A 16,896-nucleotide genomic window follows, 5' to 3' on the forward strand; every position below is an offset into this window, starting at 1 on the left:
TGAAGAACTAGACACCACCCAAACACACAGACGTTATCATTAGGCACACAGATATGCAGTATCTGTTAAATACGCAAAAAAACTTTTTCTTTGGATAACTTTCTTTTTTGCTTTGTTTTCCCATTTTACTGAATCATACAGGTCACTATAAAGACCCGATAAAAACCAAACTGAAACCACTTGATCTGCACACGGTTAGGGTTACCTTCCCTCTTGGTTGGGGTTACCTTCCCTCTCCGTCAGCAAACCAGGTCAAGTTCAGCCGTGCTTTCTCAGTCTTTCGTCTGGCTTTGGTTTCCTATCAATTCCGTAATACCAAGAGTAGCTCAGTTATTACCCAATGAACAAACAACAGTCTGTAAAGCGGGTCAACACCGGGCTCAGCTGCTGGTCCAGTACTTGGCATAAGCCTCCTGGAACATGTTTTTGCAGGAGATTTTGGCGCCAAGTTTGGAGCAGATGAGGAAGGAGCCTCCCATCTTGCGGTGGAGGGAGTAGGTCTCCTCAGGCGGCGGGGTGAGCCGCTCCCGCAGCATCACCGGGATCAGGCTGTGGATGCGCTCCGTCGTGCTCTGGGAGCCAAAGTCAAAGGGCTCCGCCGAGGAGAAGGCCTCGCCGAGGATCATCACCGCGTCCACGTGGGCGTTCTCCATCGCCTGTTGGGATGTTTACAATTGATCAACTTTAATGAAGCAGTGACCTGAAGTTACGCCATGGTCACAGAAGACGGGTCTGTTTGGCGAGAGGGTGTGCCTTAAAACTGTTAACACACATGGTTCAGCTCAACTTTGATCACTGTTCTTAACTGATACGCTGGAAGCTACGTCTCTATGTAATCATAGCAACACACTGATTCAGTAACAAGTTAGCTTAGCAGCTAACGTTTGCCTCATAACCTTTTAATTCTGAGTCTAAAATGTTCAACAAAAGATAATTAAGTCTTTGGTAAGTGACCATGGTATAAAACAGGATAATACACGGCAAGGTGTGTTAAAATCCTTTAACGTACACCTTGGAGTGGATTATCCTTTACTTAAACAATTATATGATCAGGAAATAAGAAAAAATGTAAAAATGGCGGCTATAGGGCGTCCGGGTAGCGTAGCGGTCTATTCCATTGGCTACCAACACGGGGATCGCCAGTTCGAATCCCCGTATTACCTCCGGCTTGATCGGGTGTCCCTACAGACACAATTGGCTGTGTCTGCCGGTGAGAAGCCGGATGTGGTTATTTGCCCTGGTCGCTGCACTAGCGCCTCCTCTGGTCGGTCGGGGAGCCTGTTCAGTGGGGAGGGGGAACTGGGGGGAATAGCGTGATCCCCCTGGTGAAACTCCTCACTGTCAGGTGAGAAGAAGCGGCTGGGGACTCCACACGTATCGGAGGAGGAGTGTGGTAGTCTGCAGCCCTCCCCGGATCGGCAGAGGGGGTGGAGCAGCGACCGGGATGGCTCGGAAGAGTGGGATAATTGGCCAAGTACAATTGGGGAGGGAAAAAAAATGGCGGTTATGTTAAGATGAAGGTCAACTGTAATGCAGGTGTAGTTAAAGAGTTAAAGATTAGTTAAAAAGAAAAATATATAGAAAATGCTGCACACTGCAAATCAAACAGGCAAACAACCCTCGTTCAAAATTAATTCATTACATAAGCGTAGATGAACATTATTTTTTACAAGTTTGCATGTGAAACAATTTTTTATACATGAACTTTTTTATATAGTTCTTTTTTGTATCTAATTTTTCATCTTCACTTTTAAGTTGGGCACTTATGTAATGAATAACACTTTGAAATGAATTATATAAAAAAATGAAACTATTCACTCGGCTTTTACTCCCAAAACACGATAAAGTGTCATCGGCGGAGCAGTTCATTTTATTTCTATTGAATCTTTAATTGAAAAGTAATTGAATGTTAAATTCACTGCTTTGTAACGTTTCATCATGATGAGAAGTGAGCTGATGTTTCGGGAGGGGTCGGGTCTAGTCTCTAGTGGTCTGGTTTGACGTCACTAATTAATAAACGTCAATAACTAGTTTAGTTTATTTCTGATGTTTATGAGTCTTTGCTATAAGAAAAAAGTTTGCAATTAAGTAAATGCTAATTAGATATTAAACAGCGGATAAGTTTATAGTGTCATGGTGAAGTTTCCAAGTGACCTTTGACTCGTATCCTGTGAGGAACTTCATGTCTCGGGATCTCTGCAGGACGCCTTCTCTGTTCTGGTCTGCAGCCGCCTTGATGACCTGACCACAGGAAACAAAAGGGTTAACACTTTCCTTGAGGGAGATTCCTGTTTGTTTGGAAAAAATAAATAGTCACCTTTAAGTTTTCCTGGACCTGTTACAGGTCAACATTACAGAGCTTCCCCTGTTCAATACCCGATAAAGTTGTCACCTTGGTGATGGTCTTAAATCATAACTGCTCGTCAGTCAATTCCCCTAATTAGTTTTTTTTCTTGGATCCCCCCCCCCCTTTTTCCCCCAAGCTGTACTTGGCCAATTACCCCACTCTTCCGAGCCATCCCGGTCACAGCTCCAACCCCTCTGCTGATCCGGGGAGGGCTGCAGACTACCACATGCCTCCTCCGATACGTGTGGAGTCGCCAGCCGCTTCTTCTCACCTGACAGTGAGGAGTTTCACCAGGGGGACGTAGCGCGTGGGAGAATCACGCTATTCCCCCCAGTTCCCCCCCAGCACCCCGACCGACCAGATCCGGCTTCCCACCTGCAGACATGGTCAATTATGTCTGTAGGGATGCCCGACCAAGCCAGAGGTAACACGGGGATTCGATCCCCGTGTTGGCAGGCAACGGAATAGACCGCCACGCCACTCGGGTGCCCTCCCCTGATTCGTTTTAGGTTGAGGTGACAAATGATCCTGCTGAAATCGGGTTCGACCCAAGATGCATTCCAGTCAATGACGTCAAAGTAAAAAAAAAAAAAGAAGAAAAAAGTTTTACATTTGGGCCCAAATTGAAATGCTAATATTGTCTAACATCACTTATTACTTAAATGTATTTCTGTCTCTTTCTCCTGAAAAAATATAAACAAGTATAAAATTTAGACTCCAGTTTTTCTATTTTTCTTATTTTAAAAGAGCTCTGTTGAGCTTGGCGTCTTTCGGCCAATCTCTTTTTCTGATACTCATGATGTCATCAGACCCCCCCCGCCATTTCCATACAGCCAATCAGATCAAATCATCCTCAATATGAAACCCCACCCCCCCTTAGCACCAACCCTTTCTTGGTATTGTCAGTCAAAGGCCGGCACATGAATATTAATGAGGACTGGACCACTGCCTCACAGTTCTTCAGACAGTTAGTCAATTACAAATAAAATATTGTTGCTGAATAGTTTGTGATGTCATTCTTAAAGTTGTTAGACACAAAATTAAACCCAATTACTGACTTCGATTGGTCTTTAATTTGCTTGTTTGTTTATCACAGTATCTCACCTCAATGTAGATATCGGTAAAACTCTTATCAAATCCTCGTGTGGCTCCAAAATCTAACAGTGCAACCTGAAGGACGACAGAGGAGGAGGAGGAGTTGTTTGGCGAAAACCGAAACTACTGCCTGTTGGTTTATGTGAGTACTTGTTGCCAAAGGCAAACTTACTCTGTGAATTTGTGGATCGAAGAAGAAGTTGGACCAGTTTGGATCTGTCTGCATGTACCTGAACTCAAAAATTTCCCTCAAGCACAACTTCAAGATCTGCTCGCAAATCTTCCGTCGATGCAGCAGAAGTAGAGAACAGAGAAAAGGAACGGTTACTTAAATGTTGAAAGGAAAAGTAGCACAATACAACAGTCCATTGTCGACAGGCTATTATTTGCCCCCATTACATTGGAGATTTTATGAACGTGTGTGTCTCAGCAATGGCACCTTGAACACTCCTAAAAAAAGGCCACGTCTTGGCAGCAGCTGGGTGTAAACTGCTGTAAATGTTGTGGCGTTAATAACTGTTCCACGTTCTGCAGGCGTACCTCATTCCTGAGTTCCTGAGAGAGGTCATTGGCCTGGTCCAGAGGAAAGCCGGACACAAGCGTTGTCGTAAGGACATGTTGGCTGCTCAACTCATCAATCACGTCGGGCACGTAGAACACGGGATGATCTTTCAACAGCTCTCTGTGACACACAACAGCAAAATAAGTCCACACTTCGAACATTACCACTGAAGTGATAAAGACTGGGGTTGGATAAAGGTTTAATAGTGCAACCAATGAAATAAAATACACTGGGATTAACAGGGGCAACAGAAATACTTGAAAGGAGACACCTTAATGACACATGGTCATGTTAACAAAACAGCACGAGTTGTGTCCATGATAGCCACATACAGTGCATCCGGAAAGTATTCACACCCCTTCACTTTCCCCACATTTTGTTATGTTACAGCCTTATTCCAAAATGGATTAAATTCCTTTTTTTTCCTCATCAATCTACATACAATACCCCATAATGACAATGTGAAAAAGGTTTTGTGGAAATTTTTTCAAATTTATTAAAAATAAAAAACTGAAATATTGCATGTACATAAGTCTTCACACCCTTTACTCAGTACTTGGTTGAGGCACCCTTGGCAGCGATTACAGCCTCAAGTCTTCTTGGGTATGAAGCTACAAGCTTGGCACACCTATATTTGGGGTATTTCTCCCATTCTTCTCTGCAGATCCTCTCGAGCTCTGTAAGGTTAGATGGGGAGCGTCGCTGCACAGCTATTTTCAGGTCTTTCCAGAGATGTTCAATGGGGTTCAAGTCTGGGCTCTGGCTGGGCCACTCAAGGACATTCATAGACTTGTCCCGAAGCCACTCCTTCGTTGTCTTGGCTGTGTGCTTAGGGTCGTTGTCGTGTTGAAAGGTAAACCTTCGCCCCAGTCTGAGGTCCTGAGCGCTCTGGAGCAGGTTTTCATCAAGGATCTCTCTGTACTTTGCTCCATTCATCTTTCCCTCGATCCTGACTAGTCTCCCAGTTCCTGCCGCTGAAGAACATCCCCACAGCATGATGCTGCCACCACCATGCTTCACTGTAGGGATGGTATTAGCAAGGTGATGAGAGGTGCCTGGTTTCCTCCAGACGTGACGTTTGGCATTCAGGCCAAAGAGTTCAATCTTGGTTTCATCAGACCAGAGAATCTTGTTTCTTATGGTCTGAGAGTCCCTTAGGTGCTTTCTGGCACACTCCAAGCGGGCTGTCATGTGCCTTTTACTGAGCAGAGGCTTCTGTCTGGCCACTCTACCATAAAGGCCTGATTGGTGGAGTGCTGCAGAGATGGTTGTCCTTCTGGAAGGTTCTCCCATCTCCACAGAGGAACGCTGGAGCTCTGTCAGAGTGACCATCGGGTTCTTGGTCACCTCCCTGACCAAGGCCCTTCTCCCCCGATTTGTGCAATTTGGCTGGGCGGCCAGGTCTAGGAAGAGTCCTGGTGGATCCAAACTTCTTCCATTTACGAATGATGGAGACCACTGAGCTCTTCAGGACCTTCAAAGCTGTAGAAATTTTTTTTGTACCCTTCCCCAGATCTGTGCCTCGATACAATCCTGTCTCGGAGGTCCACAGACAATTCCTTTGACTTCATGGCTTGGTTTCTGCTCTGACATGCACTGTCAACAGTGGGACCTTATATAGACAGGTGTGTGCCTTTCCAAATCATGTCCATTCAATTGAATTTACTACAGGTGGACTCCAATCAAGACGTAGAAACATCTCAAGGATGATCAGTGGAAACGGGATGAACCTGAGCTCAATTTTGAGTGTCATAGCGAAGGGTGTAAATACTTATGTACATGCAATATTTCAGTTTTTTATTTTTAATAAATTTGCAAAAAATTTCTACAAAACCTTTTTCACTTTGTCATTATGGGGTATTGTGTGTAGATTGATGAGGGAAAAAAAAGGAATTTAATCCATTTTGGAATAAGGCTGTAACATAACAAAATGTGGGGAAAGTGAAGGGGTGTGAATACTTTCCGGATGCACTGTATACGCTGCTGCCACGGTGCAAGCAAAACCAGCATTTCAAAAGCAAACCATAGGTACTGGACACTATAGCTAAAGATAAAATTGGATTTTAAAGAGAATATTGTAAGTCATAGTGTATCTGAACGTTGATAAAACACTCATGCCTTCATATCTTACCCTCATTTTGAAGTTAAACAAAATACAGACTAACGCTTTGAATTACAGCCCATTACACACAAATAAACTAGTTATATTTGAGCAAAATACATGTAACTGAACTATGATCAGCGGCAATTACTGAGTAATATATGAGTAAAACAGGGGCTTTCTATATCTCTAGGTTGCTTCATTGTCATTGTAATGAGCTGTTAAAGCTGCAGTAGGTAACATTAAAACCATTCCAATGCAAATCCTCCCGCCTCAGCTGCCTCGTATCACGCCGCTAAGCCCCTCCCACCAAATAACCTCTGCATCGCTCTTCAGCCCTTTACACTCATGTACAACTAGGAAATGTCAAAGCGAGACTCATGAAGCTTGTAGTTCATAATCTATCTATGAAAAAAATTATTTATTTTCAGCAAATTTCTTAGCTACGCTAATACTGTTCATGTGAAGCAGCCATTTTGAGCTGGTCTTGTTGATTTTTAGAGTTAATGTTACAAGCACAAGTGACTGGCGGAGGGCATCCGGGTGGTGTTGCAGTCTAGTTTGTTGCCTACCAACATGGGGATCGCCGGTTCGAATCCTCGTGTTGCCTCTGGCTTGGTTGGGCGTCCCTACAGACACAATTGGCCGTGTCTGTAGGTGGGAAGCCGGATATGGGTATGTGTCCTGGTTGCTACACTAGCGCCTCCTCTGGTTGGTCAGGGCGCCTGTTTGGGGGGAAGGGACTGGGGAGGAATAGCGTGATCCTCCCATGCGCTACAGCCCCCTGGTGAAACTCCTCACTGTCAGGCAAAAAGAAGCGGCCGGCGACTCCACATGTATCGGAGGAGGCGTGTGGTAGTCTGCAGCCCTACCCGGATCTCGGCAAAGGGGGTGGAGCAGCGACCGGGACAGCTCGGAGGAGGGAGGTAATTGGCCAAGTACAATTGGGGAGAAAAAGTGGGGGGGGGACAAGTGTCTGGCAGGGCAGGGCAGAAGCTGAATTGATTGAATACATGCACATTTGCATTTGTTGAACAGCCAATAGGAAGGCCCTCTCTTTGAAACAGTCCATGACTGACTAAAATCTTCCGTCCTGGGCTAGTTGTTTTAAAGCCAAAATACAGAGCCAAGAGTGGGTGCAGAAGTCGTTTTCTCTCAAACCACTTCAATTACAATATTCTGAAAGGTTATTATGGAATTTTTGCCCAATGACACCATAAAAAAATGCCTACCCCAGCTTTAAATATAATTACACCAAACACTGTATGAGACAAATCCACACATCACATTCACATTCAATATTCACCTTATATTAAAGTTTAACAGATAATTAGTATTTATCCCTGTGACACAAAGGATTCAAAATACTTGTTTGGTACAATATGATTGTGAATTTATCCCATACAGTGTCTGATGTAGATTATATTTAACATCACATTATATGACAAGGAAGCAAGCTAGAGATATAGAAAAGACCCCGTTTTACTCACCATTCATCATAGTTCAAATTCATCTACTTGAAGTCACTCAGTTATTTCTGTGTAATGAATGGCCTGTAATTTAAATGGTTACCAAACAAGGCGATATGACTCCACAATCAGACGGTTGTAAAAATGAGTTCAGTCAACTCACTGGAATCTTTTGGCACATTTTGCCTCTCTTATGTAATCACATTCGAGGGCCAGCTCCCGACTCATAACCTCTATCAGGTGTTCAGGAAACAGACCTTAACACAGAGGAGACAAACCAAGGAGAAAATGGTAAAACATGACGACGTCAGTAGTCAGATATATCTGAACGGTCTACTGGGGGTTTGTCACCGTCAGACTATAGCAGCAGTTACCATGAAAATACATCTCTTTTACCTTCAGGCAGTGCGTTGCTTATACTCAGAACAGTCATGATGTTGTTCACGTCACTGTCGATACTCTTGGCAACTCCAGGATACTGAAACAAAGGCAGTGACGTAGTTTATCAGTGTACGTGTTTTTTTTATTGCTTCGTAACATATGTCTCAAAGATTCAGCACCCACTTCAGCAATGAGTCTAAAATTCCTCTATGCTTTATCAGCTTTATCGACGCTTTAGCAGCTAAATTAGACCAAATACTAACCTCAACTTCAAAACTGTGCATGCACAACATTGAAAGTTTTACCAATAATATGATTACTGATCGTTTCCATGATCTTTTTTTTGGGGGGGGGGGGATTTTTTCTCCCCATTTGTATCCGGCCAATTAACCCACTCTTCCGAGCTGTCTTGGTCTCTGCTCCACCCCCTCTGCCAATCCGGGGAGGGCTGCAGACTACCACATGCCTCCTCCGATACATGTGGAGTCACCAGCTGCTTCTTTTCACCTGACAGTGAGGAGTTTCACCAGGGGGATGTAGCACATTGGAGGATCACGCTAGTCCCCCCAGTTCCCCCCTGAACAGGCACCCCAACCGACCACAGGAGGCGCTAGTGCAGCGACCAGCACACATACCCATATCCGGCTTCCCACCCACAGACATAGCCAATTGTGTCTTTAGGGACACCTGACCAAGCCGGCGGTAACACGGGGATTCGAACCAGCAATTCCCATGTTGGTAGGCAACTCCATGATCCTTTTGACCAGTACCAATACCCATGCCAATATTTTTGGTTTCATTACAATCCCACCATATGTCTTAAGTTTCCACCAGTGTAGTTGATCTACTATTAGACTGCAGCTGAGATGCAAAAATGTATTAAACACTGCTTTACTACTACCTCTCCTGATTAATTTATTATTTATGATGTATTAAACACTGTTTCCAAGCGTCTGCACTCACTTGAAGGATTAATAAAAATTACTTCAGCTTAAATGGAGAAAACAGGTCACACTTATTTTGGCAGAACATTTTCAAACTTTGCAGACCCACAAGTCAGTCTCTAAACGCTTCGCTCAACCGGAGACTAAGGACAACCTCACAGCTTTCATTGCTACAACTGGGTAGAAACAAATAGAGTTTTAAAAAACTGCATTGCACAACTGATCCAAAAACTTTAGGGAGGCTCTTTATATTACGGCGGTGATGTGCAGACGTGGTGTGCTTGTAAACACTGTCGTACCAGCAACATGTGCATTATAAGATGGCTCAGCCGCAGTCGCCGAAGAAAACCTGCTCCTCCATTATCTGTTAATAGTTTCATATGACCGGAAGACTTGAATTATCTGATGAATATCCAGAGACTTGACTTTGATTGCATGAGATTAACTTTATTAACGACAACCGTGCTGAATACACATACACTTAACGTATGGCCGGACGAATTACACACTGAGTTAAAGTAACTGAGTTACTCCACCTCCACATCATCAACTTCCGTATCAGTATCAGTGCGTGGCACTTTATACTACATCCTCCTTTCTCAACATGAAAGTTACACTTCAGTATTGCTATAATGAAGATCTGCTTCGGATGGAACTTGCTGTCGCATTACTGTTATTGTCTAACTCCCACATTGCTTTAACATAAGAACAAATGAACTTGCTGCTCAAATAGTAGCTCTAGAATTCTTCTGTAAATGTTCTGAGAATGTCATACATGAAAATGGCTAATCAGTGTCTGAGAGCATAATATTGTGTCTTATCTCTGCAAAGAATGGAAAATATTTCAAATATTCTCACATTTCAAATCACATTTCCTTCTTAAACATTTTTTTTTCTTTTTATTTATTAATGAGCATAGTTGGAGCGCGACTCTCACTGCCAGCTCATCAGAAAGTCTTTGTATCGCTCAGGTAGTCGAACTCAACCACTCCTGATTTGAGCTGGCCTTGACGAGGACGAGAGCTCGGTGTCGACACTCTCTGCTGTACCGGCATCGGGTGTGCTGGTTTGGTCGTCATCTGTTAAGTCTGAGTTCATCTGAGTGCTGGGTGGTGTTTTCCTCAGATGGCGTCTGTAGTGCTGTCCTAAAGATGTCACTGTGTCATAGGACCGTGGTTCACCTCTCTGTGTGGTGACCACAGCTGGACGCCAACCTTGTGCTGTCTCCACGTGAACAGGACTACCTGGGTGCAGTTCTGGAAGCCGCTCGGTAGAGTGCTTCTGAGGACTCTGCCCATGAGCATTTTTTTTGTGCTGGGGAGTACTCCATGCCTGTTACAGGTGTGTTCCTCAGGGTGAGAAGTGCGAGATGGGGGTCTGTGTTTGTTTGTTGCGCTTTCTTCAGCACGAGTTTCACTGTTTTCACTGTTCTCTCAACTAGTCCATTTGACTGTGCACAACTTGGACTGGAGTGAATGAGTTTTAGGCCCCAGGACGTTGCAAAGTTTCTCATTTCCTGGCTTGCAAATGGAACATGGTCACACACACTATCTCTTTTGGTATTCCTATTCTAGAGAAGACCGATTTCATCTTGCTGATCACAGTGTGTGATGTCTACACTGGCTCCCTGTTATATTTCGAATTGACTTTAAAATTTTACTGCTCACTTTTAAGGCTTTAAATGGTATTGCTCCTTTATACACTTGTGATTTATTGACTTGGTATGTCCCCCCTCAACGATTAAGGTCTGCAGATGGAGCCCTGCTAGTTATTCCCAGGTCTCCGTTGGTTACAAAGGGTGATCGGGCTTTTGCTGTTAGAGCCCCCACACTATGGAACCCTCTTCGTCTTTAGTTTCTTTTAAATCTCGTCTTAAAACTTTTCTTTTGATGAAAGCTTTTACAAACTTTTGATATTTGTTTTTATTTGTACTATTTTTATTCCTACTCTTATTTGATCTTACTCTTATTCCAGCCTTGTCTGGTTTTACGTTGTTGTTTTTTGTGATGCACTTTGTAACATTGTTTTAGAAAGGTGCTATATAAATAAAATTATTATTATTATGTCCTTAATGTTCAGCACCTCTGGGTATTTTGAGAGGTAGTCTACTATCAAGAGAAATGACCGACCTATTTCAAATGATGTCAACCCCAACTTTGAACCAAGGAAGCTCAGGGATGTCGTGTGAGATCAGTGGCTTCTTCTGGTTTCTGAGCTGGAACTGCTGGCACGTCCCACAAGTCTTAACCATGTGTCCTATATGTCTCGTCATCCCTGGCCAGTACCAGTGCTTTCTGGCCAGTGCTTTAGTCTGCTGCATCCCTTGATGAGCTATATATAGCTTTTGTAGCATTTGTTGTTCTCGTGCTTGGGAGGATTATCCTGTCTCCAGCGAACAATATTCCTTCTCTCACAGCTAGTGTCTCTGATAGGCCAGTATACCGTCAGTCTCGAGTCTGCCTGCTTTCTGTGTTGGGGCTAACCATAAACTGGGGCCAACAACACTGTGTATGACTTGCAACAGCTGCAGTGTTTCATCTTTCTTTGTTTCACCCTTGAGCTGCTCTAGAGTCTCTGTACTTAAGGCGTCTGTGGGCTCCAAAGCATAGACAACTTTCTTGTCCGTGATGTCATCTGCTGCCATGTGCTGTTCTTGTATGACAGCTCGAGAGTGTGTATCTGCAATCAGTAGATCTTTACCCTGTGTGTAGGTAACATTTAAGTCGTATCACTGCAGCTGAAGCAGCATTCTCTGCTGTCTGGACAGAGCTGTTCCAAGTGGCTTTCTCCGGATGTTTTCCAATGGTTTGAGGTCTGACTGAACATTCACCCTCACCCCACACACAGACTGGTGGCATTTTTGGCAGAGAAGACAACAGCTAAGAGTTCCTCCTCAATATGTGCATAGTTCTTTTTGGTCTCTGTCAGTGCCCTTGATGCATAGGCTATTGGGTGGCCCTCTTGTAAGAGACACACCCCCAGGCCGTACACGCGTCAGCCTGTATTATCAGCTGTTTCTTTTGATCGAAGAACCTGAGCACAGGAGCATTTGTGAGGGCATATTTCAGTTTGTTGACTGCATCATCATGTTGATGTTGCCACTGCCACACATTGTCCTTCCATAGCAGCTGTCTTTGTGGCGCTGTTATGGTGGCCTCGCGAGGGATATACTGCGCTAGGTATTTTATCATGCCAAGCATTCGCTGTAGTCCTGCCTTGTCAGTAGGTGGCAGCATCTCAGCAATGGCCTTAACTTTTGCCTCGTCTGCCTTAACACCCTCTACAGTGAAAATGCGGCCCATGTAGTTTACACTGCTCACTTTATACTGTATTTTCTCTTTGTTGAATTTGACGTTGGCCTCTTTTGCTCTGGCCATCACCTTCTGCATTATCTCATCATGTTCTTTCTCTGTCGCTGCAGAGATGATTATGTCATCAGCTATGACGTGAACTCCTTGGATCTCTCCGAATTACACTGAATCACTCCGAATCACAGTTGTGTTGCTGGAAGACTTCACTCGCTGACTTTATTCCAAATGGTAGGCATTTGAACCGATATCTCCCCCGTGGTGTGTTAAATGTGCACATTAGTGATGACTCCTGGTCTAGCTTTACTTGCCAGTAGCCATCCTCTTCATCGAGCACTGTGAATATTTTCTTACCAACATGTTTGCTCAAAACGTGTTGGTAAGAAAATATTCACAGTGCTCGACATGGATGATCCGCTGTGGCGACCCCTAACGGGAGCAGCCGGAAATAGTAGTAGTAGAGAAGTTTGCTCAAAACTTCATCAGTTTGATTATTCAAACTGATGAAATTCTGAGTAATTGTAATGCTGTCTTAGTATTGCTTTGTTCAAATCACTGGGGTCGAAGCAAACCCGTAACTTCTTTTGGTCTTTCTTTTTCAGTGACTGCAAGGCTATTCACCCATGGTGTTGGTTCAGTTACCAGTGCAATCACATCAGCTTGTAACAGATTGTCCAGAGTGGCTTTGAGTCTGTCCATTACTGCCAGTGGTATTTTTCTGAAGCCATGTATGACTGGTGTAGCCTTGGGGTCCGTGTGGATGTGATACCCTCCAGAGAACTCCCCAAGACCTTCAAAGACAGTTGGGTACTGAGCTATCAGCTGCTCTTTTGTTTTTGGATGTTTCACGTCCAGTGCGTTAATGTCCACCCTTTTTACTAGATGCAAATCTTCACACGCCTCCCTCCCTTGGATGGATATGGAGGAGTGCCTGGATACATAAAACGGTAGACTCGCTTGAGCCTTGGGTGTGGAGCAGTTGAGAGTTTCCGTTTTGGCCTCGGTATCATCCCTCCATATGCCACCGGCACGGTTCTTGTGGGCTAGGTGTGCTCACCGTTCACACCTAGCCTTCCTTTACGTGGATTTAAACATCCTCAGTGGCAGGACATTGGCCCCTGCTCCCGTGTCCAACTTGATCTTGACAGACATATTGTCTACATTTACCTCAAGAGTACCACGGTTTGTCAAATTCAGTCTTCACTCTTTCGCCTGAGCTCTGTCACACGTTTCTCTATCGCGATAGATTCTGACAGGGCGCGCCAAAACTGATGTCTTTCAAACGGTGTTTTTCTTAGGCTGGCAACAGGCTCTGAAAGCTGCGAGAATTTCTTCTAGTCTTTCCTTCATCATAGTCAATATCAAATGTGTTACACACTTCCGGAGCTTCCTCGCCTTTTGCGTGCAATCAAATGGCTACTTTTACCCTTTCTTCCTTACGCTCTGCGCCACTCGCGGTCATGTATGTTTGGAAGAAGCGCTGTTCCCATCGTGTCCAAGTTTCTCCCAAGTTGCCCGTCAGCACCAGCGACGACGGTAACTTCAACCGGTCCATCCTCAGCCGGCGGGCTGGCTCACCTTTCCTTGTCTGTACGCAGTAGCTTAGCTTTTAGCTAGTCAAAAACGCCGTTGTCTCTCGACTCAGCTGCGGCAAAATGACGAACTGGGCCGACTTCTGGCGCCATGTTACAGTTTTATATCAGTGTTTCTCAACCGGGGGTCCGCGGATCCCTAGTGGTCCGTGGTGTAATTGCAAGGGGTCCGTGAAAATAAAATATCTTTAAAAAAAAGATCCTATGACATTTATAGAAATAGGATTATTTCACTCAAATGTGACAGACCTTTATCTACCTAAACTATAAAGGGTAACAGGACTTTTTTCTCTAATTACATCCGTTTCACAAGTGTCATTTATTGTATTTTAATAAGAGATCTCGCTCCCGTTTGCATTGTTAAAAGCTACTGCATAAGAATTCTGTTTTGTTGCATATATCTGAAAGTTACTGAATACATATTCTGTTTTGTTACATATATCTGAAAGTTACTGAATACATATTCTGTTTTGTTACATATATCTGAAAGTTACTGCATAAGAATTCTGTTTTGTTAACTATATCTAAGTTACAACTGAAAGCTCTTATTTTTGCCCCAAAGAGTGAATAAATGCTATAATGCAATTTAAAATGCAGTTTCTACTGTTTCTATCAAATTGCAACCCCCCTCCCCAAGATCAGGTGGAGGGGTCCTCAGGGTAGATCAAAAATACGCAGGGGGGTCCAGGACCCCAAAAAGGTTGAGAACCACTGTTTTATATGACCAGGAGACTCGACTTATCTGGTGAATATCCAGAGACTTGACTTTGACTGCATGAGACGGACTTCGTTAACGACAACCGTGCTGCGTATAGGTACACTGAACGCATGGCCGGAAGAATCACACAGTGATTTGAAGTAACTGAGTTACTCCACCTCCACATCATCAACATCGTATCAGTATCAGTGCGCGGCACTATATACTACATTATCGATAGCGAAGGGCATATGACAAGCACATTTCTGTCCCTGTGCTGACAAAAAGTCCCAGAAAGTTTGCCAGGCTTGATAGACCAAACGTTTCCTCTAACCAGTTGGTAAACAAGCCAACACACATTTCTTGTCCTGGGTTAAAAGTTTTAAAGAAAGTCGTTGTAAACCCTAAATTTCGCCAATCTTGTGGATTGAGTACACATTCGATACAGTCAAATAATCTAAAATAATCTAACGTTGCTCGGGACATCCATTTTCAACGTCTTAAAAAGCACCCCCCCCGTGATTCGCTGCATCCCCAGTTTGCTTCACTATGGGAGATGATGGGGGGGGGGGGGGTCATTTCCGGTAAGGCGTGTCCTAGAGTTCCAAAGCAGTAGGCGTAGGTTTGTTAGTTGCCATTCTCGCCGCCGTTGCATCACTTTAGACCAGCGTTTCCCAACCCAGTCCTCAAGGACCCCCTATCCTGCAGATTTTCATTGTAACCCTGCACAGGCAGCCCTGCTTGTACTTACTCAACCAATCATCTCGCAGCACTTAATTATGCAAGGTGTGCAACGTCTTACATAATTCATTGCTGATTGGTTGAATAACTACAAACAGGTACCTATTCAGGGTTGCAAAGAAAATCTGCAGGATAGGGGGTCCTTGAGGACTGGGTTGGGAAACACTGCTTTATCGCGAGACTACAAACTTTGTTTCCTACGTTTGTTCTGCAGCAGGTGGATCCTTAAAGGTACTCTGTAAAATGCAACTTTCGCACTGTCCCCTAAAGTCAAAACGATTTGTTGTAAATATTAAAAAAAGAGGAAATCTGCACTCCGGTTATCACAAAAAAGTTTTTAGAGATGTAACAAAAGTTCGATATTAACTTAGTGTAACCGGTTACTTTCTTGCCCGGTGCGGGATTCGATACGAAGTGTACTGCACCACAAGGCGACGCCACTAACCGCTCAGCTAGAGAATCAGACTCGTTGGCTAGCTAGGGGCTAATGTGTCTTATTAGTAGTTTACAGTCGTCACCCTCCCCGCAAGCGCGCCCTCGTGCCTTGTCATTCCGCGCTCCGAAGAGACTTCTGAGGAGCTGCACACTTCCGGATCCCACCGCTGCCACCAATGTAACCGGTTATTTTCTTGCCCGGTGCGGGATTCGATACGGGGTGTACTGCACCACAAGGCGACATCACTAACCGCTCGGCTAGAGGGTCAGACCCGTTGCCTAGGGGCTAACGTGTCTTATTAGTAGTTTATATTAGTCCATTCAAAACAGGCTAGCAATGGAAACGGAAATAGCCCACATTATAGACATGGCTTTGTTGGCTGTACCGCCACCTCTTTCCATGAACGCCTGTCGATCCAACAGGCACATAATTAATGTGTCATCATATTGGTGCAGGCAACATTTTGATATCTGTCCTGACGCCAATAGTGCATTTTGAGCGATTATCGGCTGATACCGATAGGCTAACTGATATATCGTGTCCCCTATTAAAAACCAAAACTAAATGAATACAAACCAAACCAAACGCACCTGTATCTTCATGGCCACCTCTCTTCCATCCTTCATCTTGGCTAAGTGCACCTGACCAATGGATGCAGCAGCAAACGGCTTCTCCTCAAAGTACTCGAGTTTGTCCCTCCAGTTTGGGCCCAGGTCGCTGCTAATGGCTTTCTGCAGAAGTTAAGAGACGAGGAAAAAAAAAACTGGTGAATCCATAAAATGAATTACTGGGGCCGCTCTGGTGGCCGAGCGGAATAAACCGCCGTCCTTGTAATACGCTCGTCACGTGGCTGGGAGGTTCGTATCCCAGACTCGCCGTCACCGGTCACGACCAGAGCGTCCACTTGGTAAACCATTCATTAGGCCACCCTTACCCGAGGGATAGTGGGTTTAGCACAGTGTAGTGTTCGGGGACTCGTCGTTCTCCAGCGACCCCTCTGGCCCACCCAGGCGCCTGCAGCCAAGCAACTGAAAGCATTCTCCCTACGCCTCTTTCGCGGCCTGAATGTGATGCAATCCATGCGAGGAGGCTTCAGCATGTAAAATAGCGAGAGCAGCCGACACGAGTTTGAAGGAAGCTGGTGTTACGACTATCTCCTTCCTGTGGAAACGTGAGCCAGGGGAGTTATTCCACAAGAGTTCCGGCCATATGCCATTGGGTTA

At 44.5% G+C, this 16,896-nt stretch overlaps 1 protein-coding gene across 1 annotated transcript in view; it reads right to left on the bottom strand.

The window, feature by feature from the left end:
• Nucleotides 1-378: 378 nt before the first annotated feature.
• The window catches only part of coq8ab (coenzyme Q8A, genome duplicate b), a 30,272-nt gene continuing 13,754 nt past the window's right edge, over nucleotides 379-16,896 (bottom strand). The window contains exons 8-15 of the mRNA XM_056295539.1: nucleotides 16,264-16,404; nucleotides 7,971-8,052; nucleotides 7,738-7,831; nucleotides 3,983-4,124; nucleotides 3,615-3,722; nucleotides 3,452-3,517; nucleotides 2,155-2,241; nucleotides 379-656 (exon numbers count right to left, since the gene is read on the bottom strand). Coding sequence (XP_056151514.1) covers nucleotides 381-656; nucleotides 2,155-2,241; nucleotides 3,452-3,517; nucleotides 3,615-3,722; nucleotides 3,983-4,124; nucleotides 7,738-7,831; nucleotides 7,971-8,052; nucleotides 16,264-16,404 — 996 coding nt within the window. The 3' untranslated portion in view covers nucleotides 379-380. The remainder of the gene's footprint in view (nucleotides 657-2,154; nucleotides 2,242-3,451; nucleotides 3,518-3,614; nucleotides 3,723-3,982; nucleotides 4,125-7,737; nucleotides 7,832-7,970; nucleotides 8,053-16,263; nucleotides 16,405-16,896) is intronic.

This window comes from Lampris incognitus, chromosome 16 (assembly GCF_029633865.1).
Source record: "Lampris incognitus isolate fLamInc1 chromosome 16, fLamInc1.hap2, whole genome shotgun sequence".
Taxonomy (NCBI): domain Eukaryota; kingdom Metazoa; phylum Chordata; class Actinopteri; order Lampriformes; family Lampridae; genus Lampris; species Lampris incognitus.